General features: G+C 42.5%; 1 protein-coding gene across 1 annotated transcript; it reads right to left on the reverse strand.

Annotated features, from left to right (window-relative positions):
- Positions 1-1,512: 1,512 nt before the first annotated feature.
- Positions 1,513-13,607, reverse strand: LOC129339845 (vomeronasal type-2 receptor 26-like). The gene is made up of 6 exons (XM_054994420.1): positions 13,375-13,607; positions 11,131-11,422; positions 9,383-10,246; positions 8,061-8,288; positions 5,959-6,085; positions 1,513-2,414 (listed from the first exon to the last, which is right to left on the reverse strand). Exons 1-6 carry the CDS (start codon positions 13,605-13,607, stop codon positions 1,513-1,515), a joined length of 2,646 nt encoding a protein of 881 aa, XP_054850395.1.
- Between the last annotated feature and the right edge of the window lie 586 nt (positions 13,608-14,193).

The raw sequence follows: 14,193 nt of genomic DNA on the forward strand, positions 1-14,193 counted from the left end.
AATGCCCTATCTTTATTATTTGGATCTCTTGCTTTTTTGTGTTTGCTTAGAATTTGAGCAGAATTCTAAAATGTTCCAACTATCTACAGGCATAGATCCAGAGGAGTTAGATGAGTTAGTCTGTAGTCTGTAGTCGCAAAATAGTAAAGAGTCCAGTAGCACCTTTAAGACTAACTAACTTTATTCGAGCATAAGCTTTCATGAACCACAGCTCTCTTCGTCCGATGCATGAAAGATATGAAGAAGCTGGCCAGAGATATATCAGTGGTGAGGGAGTGGATGTAAATCAGTTGCAAAAGTCATGAAAGAGGTAGCATGCACAATCCAGGCTGGGTGTGACCCCTCCCCTCCATAGCTGAATCTGAATGGAATGCCTGAAAACTAGTTACTTTTGATAATGAGATAAACATCCAGAGTCTCTATTCAATCCAAGTCTGATTGAGTCAAATTTACATATGAATTCCAATTCAGCATCTTCCCGTTGGATTCTGCTTTTGAAATGTTTTTGTTGAAGTATGGTGACCTTTAAGTCCTTGATGCAGTGTCCTGGTAGATTGAAGTGTTCTCCTACTGGTTTCTGGATATTGCCATTTTTTATGTCAGATTTGTGTCCATTTATTCTTTTTAGCGGAGGTTGGCTGGTTTGTCCTATGTACACAGCAGAGGGGCATTATTGGCACATAAAGGCATATTTCACATTGGAGGATAAGCAGCTGTAAGAGCCAGAGATTGTGTAGTTGATGCCATTGGGTCCTGTAATTGTATTTTCTGGGTAGATATGTGGGCAGAGTTGGCATCTGGGTCTGTTGCAGGGTCTGGTTCCTGTGTTAGTGACTCTGTTAGCTGGTTCATGGTTGTTAGTGAGAAGTTGTTTAAGGTTGAGGGGGTTGTCTATAGGCAAGGAGAGGTCTTCTGCACAGGGCTTGTGAGAGTCATTGTTTTCCAGGATGGGATATAGATTGCTGATGATACATTGGATAGGTTTGAGCTGGGAACTATAAGTGACAACCAGTGGTTTTTGGTTCTTTTTGGTTTGTCCTGGAGCAGGCTGTTTCTGGGTACTAGTCTGGCCCTGTCAATTTGTTTCCTCACATCATTTGGTGGGTACTGTAGACCCAAAAATGCTTGTTGTAAATCTCTTAAGTGAGAGTTCTGATCAAGAGCATGGAGCAGATATGATTTAATGCAAGGCTTTGCTATAGACGGTCAACCAAGTGGTATGTTTTGGATGGCAGCTGGAGGCATGAAGATATGAGTATCGGTTGGTGGGTTTCTGGTATAAGGTTGTCTTTATCTGTCGATTATGTAGTTGTACAGTGGAATCTACAGGCATAGGTTTAGTCTCTCATATAAAAAGAACAAAGAGGGACATTAGGAATCTCAGGGCCAAGCTACACATGACGAATGACACTTGAACGGCAAGTGTATTTCTCCCTGTTCACTTGCCCTCCACTCAATCCACTTGCCGTTCAAGTGTCATTCATCATGTGTAGCTTGGCCCACAGTTGTTAATTAGTATTTTCTCCTTGTTAGTTTATCTCTTGTGTTCAGCTCAGGTCTCAAGATTATAATGTAGCATTTAGGGGAAAAGATACAGCCCAGTAATCCTGCACCAGAGGCCAAAATAGAGAATATCTCAACAGCTACCATGTATTTCCCTTTGGTGCTCAGGTATGTTGGAACAAAAGACAACCAAACACTGCAAAAGATCAGCATGCTGAAAGTGATGAACTTGGCTTCATTAAAAGTGTCAGGCAACTTCCTGGCTAGGAAAGCTACAGTCAAACTGATGGTGGATAGCAGTCCCATATAACCTAGGACAATGTAGAACATGAGGACAGACCCCTCGTTACATTCTAATATGATCTCTTCAGTCAATGACAATGTGTCAACATCAGGAAATGGTGGTGAGATAGCCAACCATGCCACACAAATGCTTGCTTGAATGAGGGAGCAGGCAAGGACAACACAGGTAGTGAGTCTTTTCCCCACCCACTTCCTCATGCTGGTCCCTGGTCTGGTGGCCATAAAAGCTGCAACCACAGTGATGGTTTTGGCCAGCACACAAGAAACAGCTAAAGAGAAGATGATGCTGAAAACAGATTGTTGGAGGAAGCAGGTCACCTTCCCTGGTTGGCCAAGGAACATCAAAGAAGAGAGGAAACAGAGCAGGAGGGCCATAAGAAGGATGTAGGTAATGTCCCGGTTGTTGGCTTTGACGATGGGGGTGTCTCTGTATTTAATGAAAGTTCCTAACACTATGGTTGTGATCACAGCTAAAGAAACAGCTATGGAAGCCAAACTAATTCCTAAAGGTTCTTCAAAAGATAGGAAACTTATTCTCTTGGGAATGCATCCATCTTGGTTCTCTGTTGGATATTGATCACTTGGACATTTCATGCAATCATCCATGTCTGGAAAAGAAACGTACATCACAGTGGCTGTTAATACTATATTGTATAATACGAAACAGTACGGTACAGTATGGTACAGCCCAACACAATACTATATGACATGACCCAACATGACATGACACAAAACAACAAGATACAATACGATACTATATGATACAATATGAGTTTCTTGACTAATTTTATGAGTATAATTTCTAGTATCATTTCTTTCACAGATAATGAAGATGACAATGATATTTAGCAATTAGATTATTAATGCTTTGAGCATTTTATCAAATAATATACAATATAACTTAAGTTTCTGTATATTACTTTCAGACATGCAGGCAAGGAAGAATATTTTTTATAAGTGAAGAAATAAATGTGTGGACTTATGGCCTATTCCAGAATGCATACATATTGACTAAAGCATGATTTTTTGGGTATTCAGAGAAATTTTGGAAATGTTAATCTTGTATCAGTTCTTACATCCGATGATTTGGGCTTCTTAATCTTTCCTCCAAGTGCCGTCCAAGATTCACATTACAACCTGAGAATTCTCCCTGACTTCAGTTGTGAGTGAGGAAAGCCTTTTCACCATGGTTCTTTCATTTCCCCTTACTCAGATGTAACCCAGGTTTTTTTAACTGATCATCCTAAACTCTTTCACACAGTCTGACCAGTCTTTTTCTTTGTTCATAAAATGAGGTAATGATTGATTCAGCATTCAGTAAATTGTAAGTGGTGGAAAATATGTGACCAGCAGGATGAAAGCAGGGTGGAGTTCTGATTGTGACTAGAGATGGGCACGAACCCAAAAAAAAAAAGGACTATGAGGTTAGTGGTTCGTGGGTTTCACGAACCACGAACCATGAACTGGCATGGAACTGGACCAGTTATGAACCAATTCGTGGTTCGTGGGGTTTAAATGCCCCTTTCTGGCGTTAGCAGTGGCAGGGAAAGGGGCCTTTCCTGCCTTGCAAGTGACAGGTCCCTTTAAACTATCAGCTGGCAGGTGGCAGGGGAGATCCCTCCTCGCCGCCTGCCAGCCAATAGTTTAAAGGGACTTGCCAGTGGCAGGGACCTTTAAACTGCCTAAACCCCAGCCCCACCCCCAAGCCCCAGCCCCAACCCCAGCCCCACACTTACCTTCCCCGACAGCAAGCGGTGTCCTCCCTGGAGGGGCGGGAAGGCCATTTTTGTCTTCTTCCACCACTGCGTAGGCCCACAGGGTGTTGGAGGAGGCTGAAACGTGTCTCCCTGCCCCTCAAATGGCCATCATGGTGGCCATTTGAGGGGCGAGAAGGCTGTTTTCAGCCTTCTCTGCCACCCTGCGATCCCACGCAGTGGCGAAAGAGGCTGAAAACAGCCTTCTTGCCCCTCAAGTGGCTGCCGCGGTGGCCGAGTTTTGAGTAAGCCCTGAATTATGTTGATTCTGGCACTTCAAAGGCCCACTCTGACTTGTTTGGTAGACATTTTTGAAGATCATCACTTCTGCAGGACTCCAGCATCATTGTTAACAGGTTAAGATCAGAATGTCAACTGCAGTCATATGTAATTGCCTAGCAAGATCCATAAAGTAGTTTAAGAGTGGACTATCTTGAGAGAGGGAGATAACCTATGGGATAACCTCCTGCTCTCTAAGAGGTATATCCAAGTTGACTGTCAGGGGCAGGCAACTTGGTTCCTACGAACAGCGGTTCATGCTCTCTGCTCACAATATTCCTTGAAAACTACGCCCAGTTCTCAACAAAAAAGCTGTCATGCCGTGTGCATCTTGTACTCAAATGATTTAAACAATGATTGGCAATTGGAAAATAGACCTTTCTGGTGAAATGGCTGAAGCATAAGTAAATAAAAACATAAAAAGAGCCCCGTTGGATCAGATTAATGTTTTATCTACTACAGCAACCTGTCTCACACAGAGCCCAACCAATTACCAGTTAGAACTTTCTCTGGGGAGCCAACAAGAAGTGTAGAAGCTGAGTCCTTCCCCTGATGTTGCCTTTTGAATCAGACATCAAGAGGTTTATTGCCTCTGTACATAGAGGCTCCTTTAATCACTATACCTACTAGCCAGGGCTTTTTTTCAGCCGGAACCCAGCATGGAAAGGGGCATTTAAAACCTGCCGTCTTGCCTCCACTGCCTGGTGGGGAAATCTTCACCAAGCAGCTGAAGCACGGGGGCTTAACATTTATAGAGCCCCTTGCCACGGAGCCCTGCACGATGATGTCACTTCCTGGAAGTGATGACATCACACAGTCCCAGGAGTGCGTGTGTGATTTATGTACACGCATGTAGTGGCAGGGTAGCCTCCTCCTGCAGGGAGTTGCCCCAGGTGCTGCCAACCACTACCCTGAGTTCCACCACCTGTTTCCCCAGAAAAAGAGCCCTGCTACTAGCCATTTGTAGACATATCCTCCATGAATCTGTCTGATCCCTTTTAAAGTCGCTTATGCCTGTGGCCATCGCTACATCTTCTGGCAGAGAATTCCAGATTTTAATCAGGCATTGTATAAATAAGTATTGCCTTTTGTCCATCCTGAATTGACTGCCCATTAACTTCATTGGATGTCACAAGTTCTAGTATTTTGGGAAAGGGAGAAAATTCTCTGTACCCAATCTCTGTGCCGGTTCTCTGCACCCCATGTAGAGGTTTATAAACCTCTATCATGGTCACCTTAGTTGCCTCTTTTCAAAAAAGGAAAAGTCCCAGGCTCTTCAACCTTTCCCCATCAGAACCTCTTAATCATATCGGTTGTTCTCTTCTGTACTTTTTCCAGCTTTGCAATGTTCTTTCTAAGGTCTAATGACCACACTTGCACTTGGCAGTCAAAATTAGACTATGCCATAGAGCTATACAGGGGCATTATAATATTGGCTGATTCATTTTCAGTCTGTTTCCTAATATTACCCAGCTTATGGTTTTCCATTTTCACTGCCACAGCACATTGAGTTAACATCTTTTTATACTATCAGCTATATCCCCAAGATCTCTTTCCTTCTCAGTTTCAGCAAGTTCAAATTCCATTCACATGTAATTAAAACTGGAATTCTTTGTTCCAAAATACCTACATTAAACTTCATTTGCCATATTGTTGCCACTCATCCAATTTGTGGAGATCCTCCTGGCACTCTTCAATCAACCTTGGTTTTCATTACCATGGATAACTTTCTGTCTTCTGCAGACTTCGTCATTGCACTGCTCACCCCCAGTTTCAGATAACAGAGGAACAAAGAAAATAGCCCCAGCCCCAATACTGATCCTTGTGCCACCCCGTTGCATGCTTTCCTCCATTAACAAAACTGTCTATTTATTCCTACTCTTTTCCCTATCATTTAACCAGTGTGCATTGGTTTTAGTCCCCCAAGCCGTTTTGAGTGAAATGGATTACCAAGATCCTTTTCTATGTCATTGCTAAGCTTGTTTTGGGTCAGAAAATACTTCGGCCTGCATAGTCTTTGCAAACAGAGACCTGGAAAGATGTCCCTACTGAGGATTCTTTCAGTTCCATAAAATTTGAAAAGCCAATCATCCAAATGCATATGCATTACATCGCCTACCCTTTTGGCTTGAAATCTTCCCTTTTGGGCAAGGAACACAATCATAGCAGCAAAATTTCTCCCCTTCCTTTATTTTCTTATGTGAGCCAGGGTTGCAGTAGTCACTGCACAATGAATGAGCTGATATCTGTCGTGAAACATGAATTTGGACAGAAGGCAGATTTTATTTTATTCTTTATTAACTGCTATCTAAACAAAAGAGTTAAAATTAAGTGTTAGTGAAAATTATGCTTGCAGCAATGTGAACGTTCATCTCTAGATATATGTATGTTTTTTGTTTGTGTATGTGGTTTGAAATATTGTACTTGGCTGAGGAAAGAATGTTTATAAGGCTTTCTTACAATTCTACCAAATTCTTTACTTCTTACTGTTTTTACAGCTTACAACATAAAGAGCAAACCCTCATCCCATGTGAAGAAAACCTAAAAATGAATTATCATGTAACTGAAAAAAAGCTGCGAAAAATTTCACCATACAGAGAGTAATTTGTTTAACTTTATCTCTGAGTAGACAAGATGATTTCGCTTCCTGAGATCTGATTAAATAATGGAGAGATCAATGAAGCTCTTAATTCTGAAAATTTAGTACAATCGAAGAAAATGTGGTCTACAGCATCAACTTTATTGCTTCCACAATTGCAGTCTATCTGAATAGTGAATTCCACTGCATCTTCCTAGTATCACAATTAAAGGAAGGGCATTCAGGCATGCTAGCCTAAAAGCCTTTATATAAATACATTCTGCAAAATATTTCATTTGGCTTCAAATACCCATGGAGTACCAAAATATATTGTATAGTTACCACCAGCACCAGAAAATCAAACAGTTCCTCCTGCTGGATGGACTTACTGTGTAGATTCCACACCTAGTTGCCACATATCACCTTTGGTCCTACAAGTTAGCATTGGGGATCATAGATTATACCTTCAAAATGTCAAGCTATCACTCTCAAGGCAAAATGGTCTGCTGTACTTCCCCATAACCACATTTTAGGCAGCAAGACCGAATGGTATGTTTACAAAGATTAGGATTAAAGCATTCATATTGTAATAATGTTTAACAAACAAAAATTAAAAGCATATACATGGTCTATTCAAACATCTGGGTGCAAAAGGATTCAATGGAAAGATGAACACACAACATCTTCTCACTCTACACTTGATACTTATCTGAACCAATGTTTAATTAAGGCATGGTAATATTTCTTAAAGATGATGCAGCTGTTAAACTCCATTGTGACTTTAGTAGTTCTCAGAGCTGAGACTTGTTCCTCCATGGTCAGAAGTTGTAAGAAAAGAGAGACTGTGTCCATGTGTTGTGAATTTATAATCACTTTTTGGAGAATCTCTGCTCTTCCTGCCTCAACAATACAGATGGGCACAAACAGCAACATGAACAAAAAAAGCCACGAACACCCCAATCTGCTGTTCATGAACAAGCTGTTCATGAGGGCCCCATTGCTGTTCATCAAGCCAGACAGTCTGACACCTGCAATCAATTCCCTTGGCAACTTAGGCAGGGATTGTCTGAACTCTGTCTGAACTCCTGCTGTTGCCCTGGAAACCCCAATATAAGCCCTATTTAGCTTGATAGGCAGGTCTTCCTTTCAAGTGTGGAGCTCCAAATTTGTTACAAGGGAGGCTCTGGTTTTGCAGACAGTGAAAAGACAGTTGCTGTTGGCATTTTGATAGAGAAAGTGCATTGGAGCTTGAATTTTCTTTGTGTGTGGTGGGATAGGGATCTACCCCTTCAAGTTCCAGGGCTGCTGCCAGGCTCTGGGGCCAAGCTATTATTTATTATTGGTACCTTTCCTGCTGCCTGCTCAGGTCAGGTTTCTGGGAGTGGTTTGTTTGCGTATGTTGAATCATCAGCTTCCAAAATATATCAACTTTGTTCTTATCTCATTTTTTTATAAATCCATTAACTTGATTATTTTATACAGTTCAATTACTTTACTAATCAGTTCAGCAGTTTAAGTGTACATCTCTCTTTGGTATTTCAAAACCAAAATATTGCCTTTTGTGATGACTGAACTATGTGGCTGTTATGGAATTGCCTCTCCAGAGCCTGGAGTGGCCCCTGAGAAGACCTCGCAATCCATACCTGGTTAAAACTTGTTTGCCATACAATCATTTTCTCATCAATGATGAATTCTTGACCTTCAGGAACATTGGGATTCACCCTTCCGATTTTTACCCGGTAGACAGACTTATTTGGAAATGTGATCAGGTTCATCACATCCAATCCAGCTTCCATTTCCCTTTCATCATTAAAAGACAAGCTTTCTCCCCCGGAGTTGTTAAATGAAATGCCTTGAAGAAATGGGTGAACCTGGTGAAAAGGGAAAAAATGGGCAGAAAATATTGACTCCTAAAATTGACATTCATCATTATTTTCATTGGAAATAGATTTCTATTAAATTTCTTAGAGACCAAGTCTGACAGAACATTCATTGCAGAGTAATGAAATTGGATAGGTAGGTTATCTTTCATCAGTATCCACAAAAAAGAATAAATGAGAATGCCGAAAAGGTTGTTAAAAATTATGCATATTTGCCCCCCAAGTTGGAAGAATGAGACAGACACAAGTCTTTGGAATTAAGGGCCGCTTTATCAAATACAATATAAACTCTAAACCGCAGCAAGGCAAACTGGTGGTACAAGTCAAGCCATGGGGTCACTATACGACCTCCGCCTTGACCTGTCTGGGCGAGCCCCACTGCCCTAGGCATGAGCCATTCATGGAATGGCCTAGACCCGGCCAGCCAGGCAAAGGGTTCCCTGTCTCAAGCTCCTAACTCCTCAGCCGTACAGCATGAGGGAAGGACTTGCACTTGGGGTTTCCTGAAGGCAGTCTGACAGTTGGTGGTAGCCGTGAAGCATACCATCCCTCTTGACAGACCCCATTCCCCCCCTATGGGGAATTGCCACGAGGCTGCTCAGCGGCCCGCTCCCTATTCCCCAACTTTCTCCTGCCAGGACAGCCTAACAGGCACCACTCAACCAAATGCCTCAAACCCATGCTGCAGTATGAGGTAGGCAAAAAACCCATCACCACTTTGCCAATTAGGGAAATGGGAAAAAATTCCTATCTGGCTCAAAACAGCAGCCGGCTAATCCCGCACTGAAACAGGGTGAGGAGGATGGGCCGATCGCATGGAGCAACTGAAGCTGGTGGGGGCGGAGATGCCTGCTACAGTATCTGTTTCCACCCCCTCAGCAGATCCTGGATGCCTGGGAAGGAGGGAGGTCTGTCTCTTCCTCCTTCTGTGGGGGCAAACTTCGACCCCCAGCTGAGTCTCTACGAGGCAGCTGGGATGGGGCCGCATTGTTTTTACTAGTTACATAGACTGGGAAAATCTGAGCACTTTAACATCTTATTCTAAAGTATTCATGGCAATAAAGGTCCTTGAGTGTGAAGATTACCTGCCAAGAGTGGAGATTGTGAAGTTCCACACCTTGGCCATCATCTATTGCTCTATGATTTGATCTGGAGGTGTGTATGGCATGCAATGCATTTGCCACTGCATGGACCGCATTGTAGATGCTGTGACTGTGGCCTGTCATGTGCAATTCAAAAAGATGCCCAGGAAGACTCTCTAACCTTTCCTCCCCAGTACATCTCTCATTGATATTCATCAGCTCCTCCGAGTTTGAATAAACACAGTCAAATGCTTGCTCCCAGAAGTCCTTGAGAAAGCCATTTCCTTCTTCCCCATAAGGTTTTATTTCTTTAAGAAAACTCTGGAATCCAAGAACTTCATTGGACTGAATTGTGAAGAAAATGGTGCCCTGGAAGAACTGGAAATCCCAGGCCCTCTGCAGGCTTGTTAATGCAAAGTCAACCTGAGCTGTCATAATACATACCTTTCTAAACGATGTAATTTCTTTAAATTGCGGATTGGCCAGAAACATAAAAATGTTGAATGCCATAAATGCTGTAGGTTCTCCATAGAACATAAACGTATTGGCTTTACTGTCTCTGAAAGGTATATAAATATCCAAAAGTAAATCTTTAATATCATCACTGAAATTCCAATGGTACTCATTGGGGACCCTGTGAATGAAATCCAAACAGATCCCATTTTGGGAAAGGAGTGGCTCCAGGACCTTCAAGAAATGTTCTCCACTGTTATTATCCACAGCAAAAAGCCCAACCCACTTCCACTGGAAATGGAGCAGTAACCGGATGATCCCTGTATTCTGATAGGCTTCATTTGGGCCTGCATGGTAAAAAAAAGGAGACTGTTTTCCTCTTCTCTTTTCTGGGGCAAATGATCCATACGAAAGCTAAAAAGAAGGGTACACATACATGAGGCATGTATTAGAAGGGCTAATTGTCAGCCTTCGCTGCTAGAGGGATGAAGTCTGGAGGAGGTCTGCTATCTATGAGGTGGAGGAGGGAGGTTTTCAGCACCCACATACTTCCTCTCTCCTCTGAAGAGTCTGGCTTCTTCTCCATTGCAGCCATCAGAGCTCTCTCATGTTTCCTCTCCAGTCTCACCCACCAGTGCCTGTTTTATAGGGCTTTTCTGGATGTCTCCCTGTCCCCAGCCTCTGTTCCTTCCTCGGGCTACTCCCTCCTTTGTCACAGGGTCATATAGCAGAACTGGGAGTCAATCATTGCACCTGGGGATTTCCCACTAAATACCCAGCAACCATTCTGGGCTTACTTGCAGGGTGAAGCTGGCCAGCCTCCCACACATGATGCTGGGCAAACACCACACCTGCATCAGCTGCACCCTGGGCTGCAGATGCACCCTGGTTTCCTGCCCAGCCAGCATGACCTGTAGCCTTCCTGTAGCCTAACACCTCTCTTCCTCCTCATTGGATGTGTCAGCGGGCTTGCTTGTAGCAGCTGGGGCTGTCTCAATGACATGCAAGGGCCCCTTGAGGATGCTATTCCAGCAGCCCTCGAAATGCTGCTGCAAAGTGGCCTCTTCTACCCCAGTGGCATTCACTGATCCTCTGGCTGTGATGTCTGCTTGGATGTCTTCCAGCCTCTCTGGGCTTGATGCAGAGTGCTATTAAATCCAGGCGTCACTCTGACAATGGACAATTGAATATTTTCTAAATGAAATATTGTGGGCATCTCATATTGTGGGCAAATAGGCCAGAAAAGCAACAATATAATTTGTCAAATCACTCCTTCTTCTTCCATACACAGATCTTACCTGTGGAACCTTGTACAGACTTAGGATGTTTGATATTTGAAGAGATATATCAGAGCTAATTCCACCAATGACAGCTATTAAGTTTTTGTGGGCATCACATTCATAGTTAGGAAAATATCGATGCAATTTATAGAGCAGATCAAGGGTGGTACGATAGGTCATCCTCATATCATTGTAGCTGTCACAAACATGGAACCCAAGAGTGACGTTGGGCAAGATTCTGGGATTTTTGTTGGTCTCCTTTACAGCAAACACCAAGGCCAGGACATGCTGGTGGAACTTTGTTGCCATACTGTAAACATAAATACATGCCCTTAAAATGGAACTTTTTATTTTTCAGCAGATTTTTTTTTCCAAAAGAGAGAGAGATGAACCTCCTAAATGTCTGGCATCCTCAGGACAAAATAGCTCACCACATCCAGCTCTGTTTGCCCCTAGAAAATTCAGAAGACTTCTACATCTCACAGACTCCCTCCCTCCCCTTTTGCTCTGCTTCTTTGGTTAGTGCACAGAGATAGGTATTAAGACTCCAAAATTGTAGAACTAGCTTTTTCTATTCCAGTTGTGTGACTAAGTTAGAGATTAGTAAAGCACGTACTGTGACAAAACACCTCATATTACTTGCTTGGGAATACCTTAAAGACAAATGAGATTGTTCTCTGTTGCATTTGGGCTTTATGCCCTCAAGACCTTTTGTTGGTAAGTATCTACACACTCTTTCTCTTCCCTCATACCACCACATCATTTCCTCCTTGGACCTTTTTTTTAATAGGCTACCCATTTCAGAAGGGAGAAAAGACAGCAAGGCATAACCCGATCTCATCATCAGATCTCAAGAGCTAAGCAGGGACACCACTTGGATGGGAGACCACTAAGGAAGACTCGGCAGAAGAAAGCCCTGGCAAACCACCTCTGCTTCTCACTTTCCTTGAAAGCCTCTTGCTGGGGTCGCCGTAAGTCAGTTGCGACGTGACTGCATTTTACACAAACACCAGTTTCAGACCCATGTGGTAGGTTCTCTAATACAGCAAATGGACAAAGGATCATGCAGTTTGGACTTTAGCTTCATGAAACCTTAACACACTTTTTCTTTTCATGCTGATTCTAAGGTAGTGTTAGTGATCTCCGGATAACCCCCTTTTTGTACAATTCCCCATGCAATCGGATGATTATCGTATACTCAGGGCCAAGCTACAAGTGACGAATGACACTTGAACGGCAAGTGTATTTCTCCCTCTCCACTTGCACTCCACTCGATCCACTTGCCATTCAAGTGTCATTCATCACTTGTAGCTGGGCCCTCAGTCTCTTGCCTGGGAATGAAATTCACACCACTCTCACTGTTGCCAAATATATCCTAGTTGCTCTTAACATTTGAACCATCACAATTAATCCAGCACAAGAATAATCAAGAAGCAAGTCTGGTGATCTTCAGTGTACTGGAACACTGATGGAATTTCACCATTTATGTGGTGTGTATATAATTATGCACATGTCTGAACACCAAAACTTCATGCAGCGTGCAGCCAGGAAAAGATATTTCACTTGCTGCACTTAATGAGATGCTACTTTAGCATAGAGGTTAAGTGGTTGGGTTGCAAATAAGTACTCTGTGGGTTCAATTCCCACTATTGCCATGAGCTCTGCAGGTGGCCTTAGGTAAGCCAATCCTCTTAACCCAGCTCCCTAGCTGTATTGTGGGGATGATAATAATAATACTGACATTGTTCATCACTCTGAGTAGGCACTAATCTGTCTAGAAGAGCACTATATAAGCACAGATTGTTAACTTTTAGTCATATATCATAGAATAGATAGGGTTTTTTTCTACTCAATCATAAATGAAGTGTCACATCTCTTGATAGTGGCTTAGCTGTTGCAGAATAAATAAAAGCAGTCTACACACAACAGTGTAGAATGTAGGGATGACTGAGTGTTACTCAACAAGGAATCAAATTAGGATGATACAAGCTTGTCCCTGTCTATAAAAATCTAACGGGTGTGTTATTATTTTCTGATGCCCTCCATAACAGGAAGAGTTCTTAGTGGAAGAAGACAGGCCCATATAGTAAAAATTTGGATGGCTAAATAAATACATAAGATTCTAAATATGACTGAAAAAGAGGAGCACTGGAGCGGGATAAGGGTACACCTTCTTTTGTCAATAATCCTTTTCCTAGTATAAACCAATGTCAACATATACAATCAGACCAAGTTCAGAAGACAAACATAACATTTCCTTACTATGGTCCCTTATACAGCTCCTGAGCTGGATGTTGACTGAAGTCTATCTCATGCAAATGGTAACCTATCTGAGAAGCAATTCCACCAATGAGGAGATCTCCTGGCTGGTACCACTCATGTGGAACAGGGAGAGGATCCTTCATGGGACACTTGGTGGTTTCTGCTTTGCATGCGACTGGAGGTAGAAGCAGCAGCAACACCACTAGTTTCAACATCTTGACAGCAACGTGCATCTTTCCTGTGCTTGTATACAGCTCTATACAACCTTTTTCAGGCTACGTTGGATGGTGGATGAGTCTAAAAAGTAATGGAATAATTGTGTTAAAAGCTTCAGCAATACAAAACACATGCCAGTTCACAGCAAAAACAGTTTGATGGATTGTCCAGCTTAAAAAGTCAATAGGTAACAGATGATATCGACATTCAGAGAGTTCCTCTTCTAAGCTGTCAATATCTTAATGGTTTTATAACTGTTTCTGTGCTGTTTCTTTCTAGTAACTTCTGAAAGGCCAAGGGAGGTTTGGAGTGGAGATTAAATTATAATGATTTGAACAATTCCAGTGGGAAATAGTTACTTCTGCCAAAGGTAAACCTGTGGAAGTTTGGTCGCAAACAAGTTTTTCTGATCTGAGCAATGTTTGTTCTGCTCCTTAATGAAAACAAATGGAGGCAAATTCAAGGTTTTTATAGTGATGAAATACGAAGATGAAGGCATTTCCTTGATAGGGGACATGGTGCAGAGCTTTCTGCATGTGCAGCACACTGTTCAACATGTTTACTCAGGAATTGCTCTCAGCTCAATGAAACTAACGCTCTCCA

The sequence above is a fragment of the Eublepharis macularius genome, chromosome 12, assembly GCF_028583425.1.
Source record: "Eublepharis macularius isolate TG4126 chromosome 12, MPM_Emac_v1.0, whole genome shotgun sequence".
Lineage (NCBI taxonomy): Eukaryota > Metazoa > Chordata > Lepidosauria > Squamata > Eublepharidae > Eublepharis > Eublepharis macularius.

Coding starts and splice junctions, on each gene's coding strand:
- LOC129339845 (XM_054994420.1), bottom strand. CDS start 13,607: ATGCACGTTGCTGTCAAGATGTTGAAACTAGTGGTGTTGCTGCTGCTT. Junction 11,423..13,374: donor GAGCTGTATAAGGGACCATA/GTAAGGAAATGT, acceptor TTATGTTTACAG/TATGGCAACAAAGTTCCACC. Junction 10,247..11,130: donor GTCTGTACAAGGTTCCACAG/GTAAGATCTGTG, acceptor CCTTCTTTTTAG/CTTTCGTATGGATCATTTGC.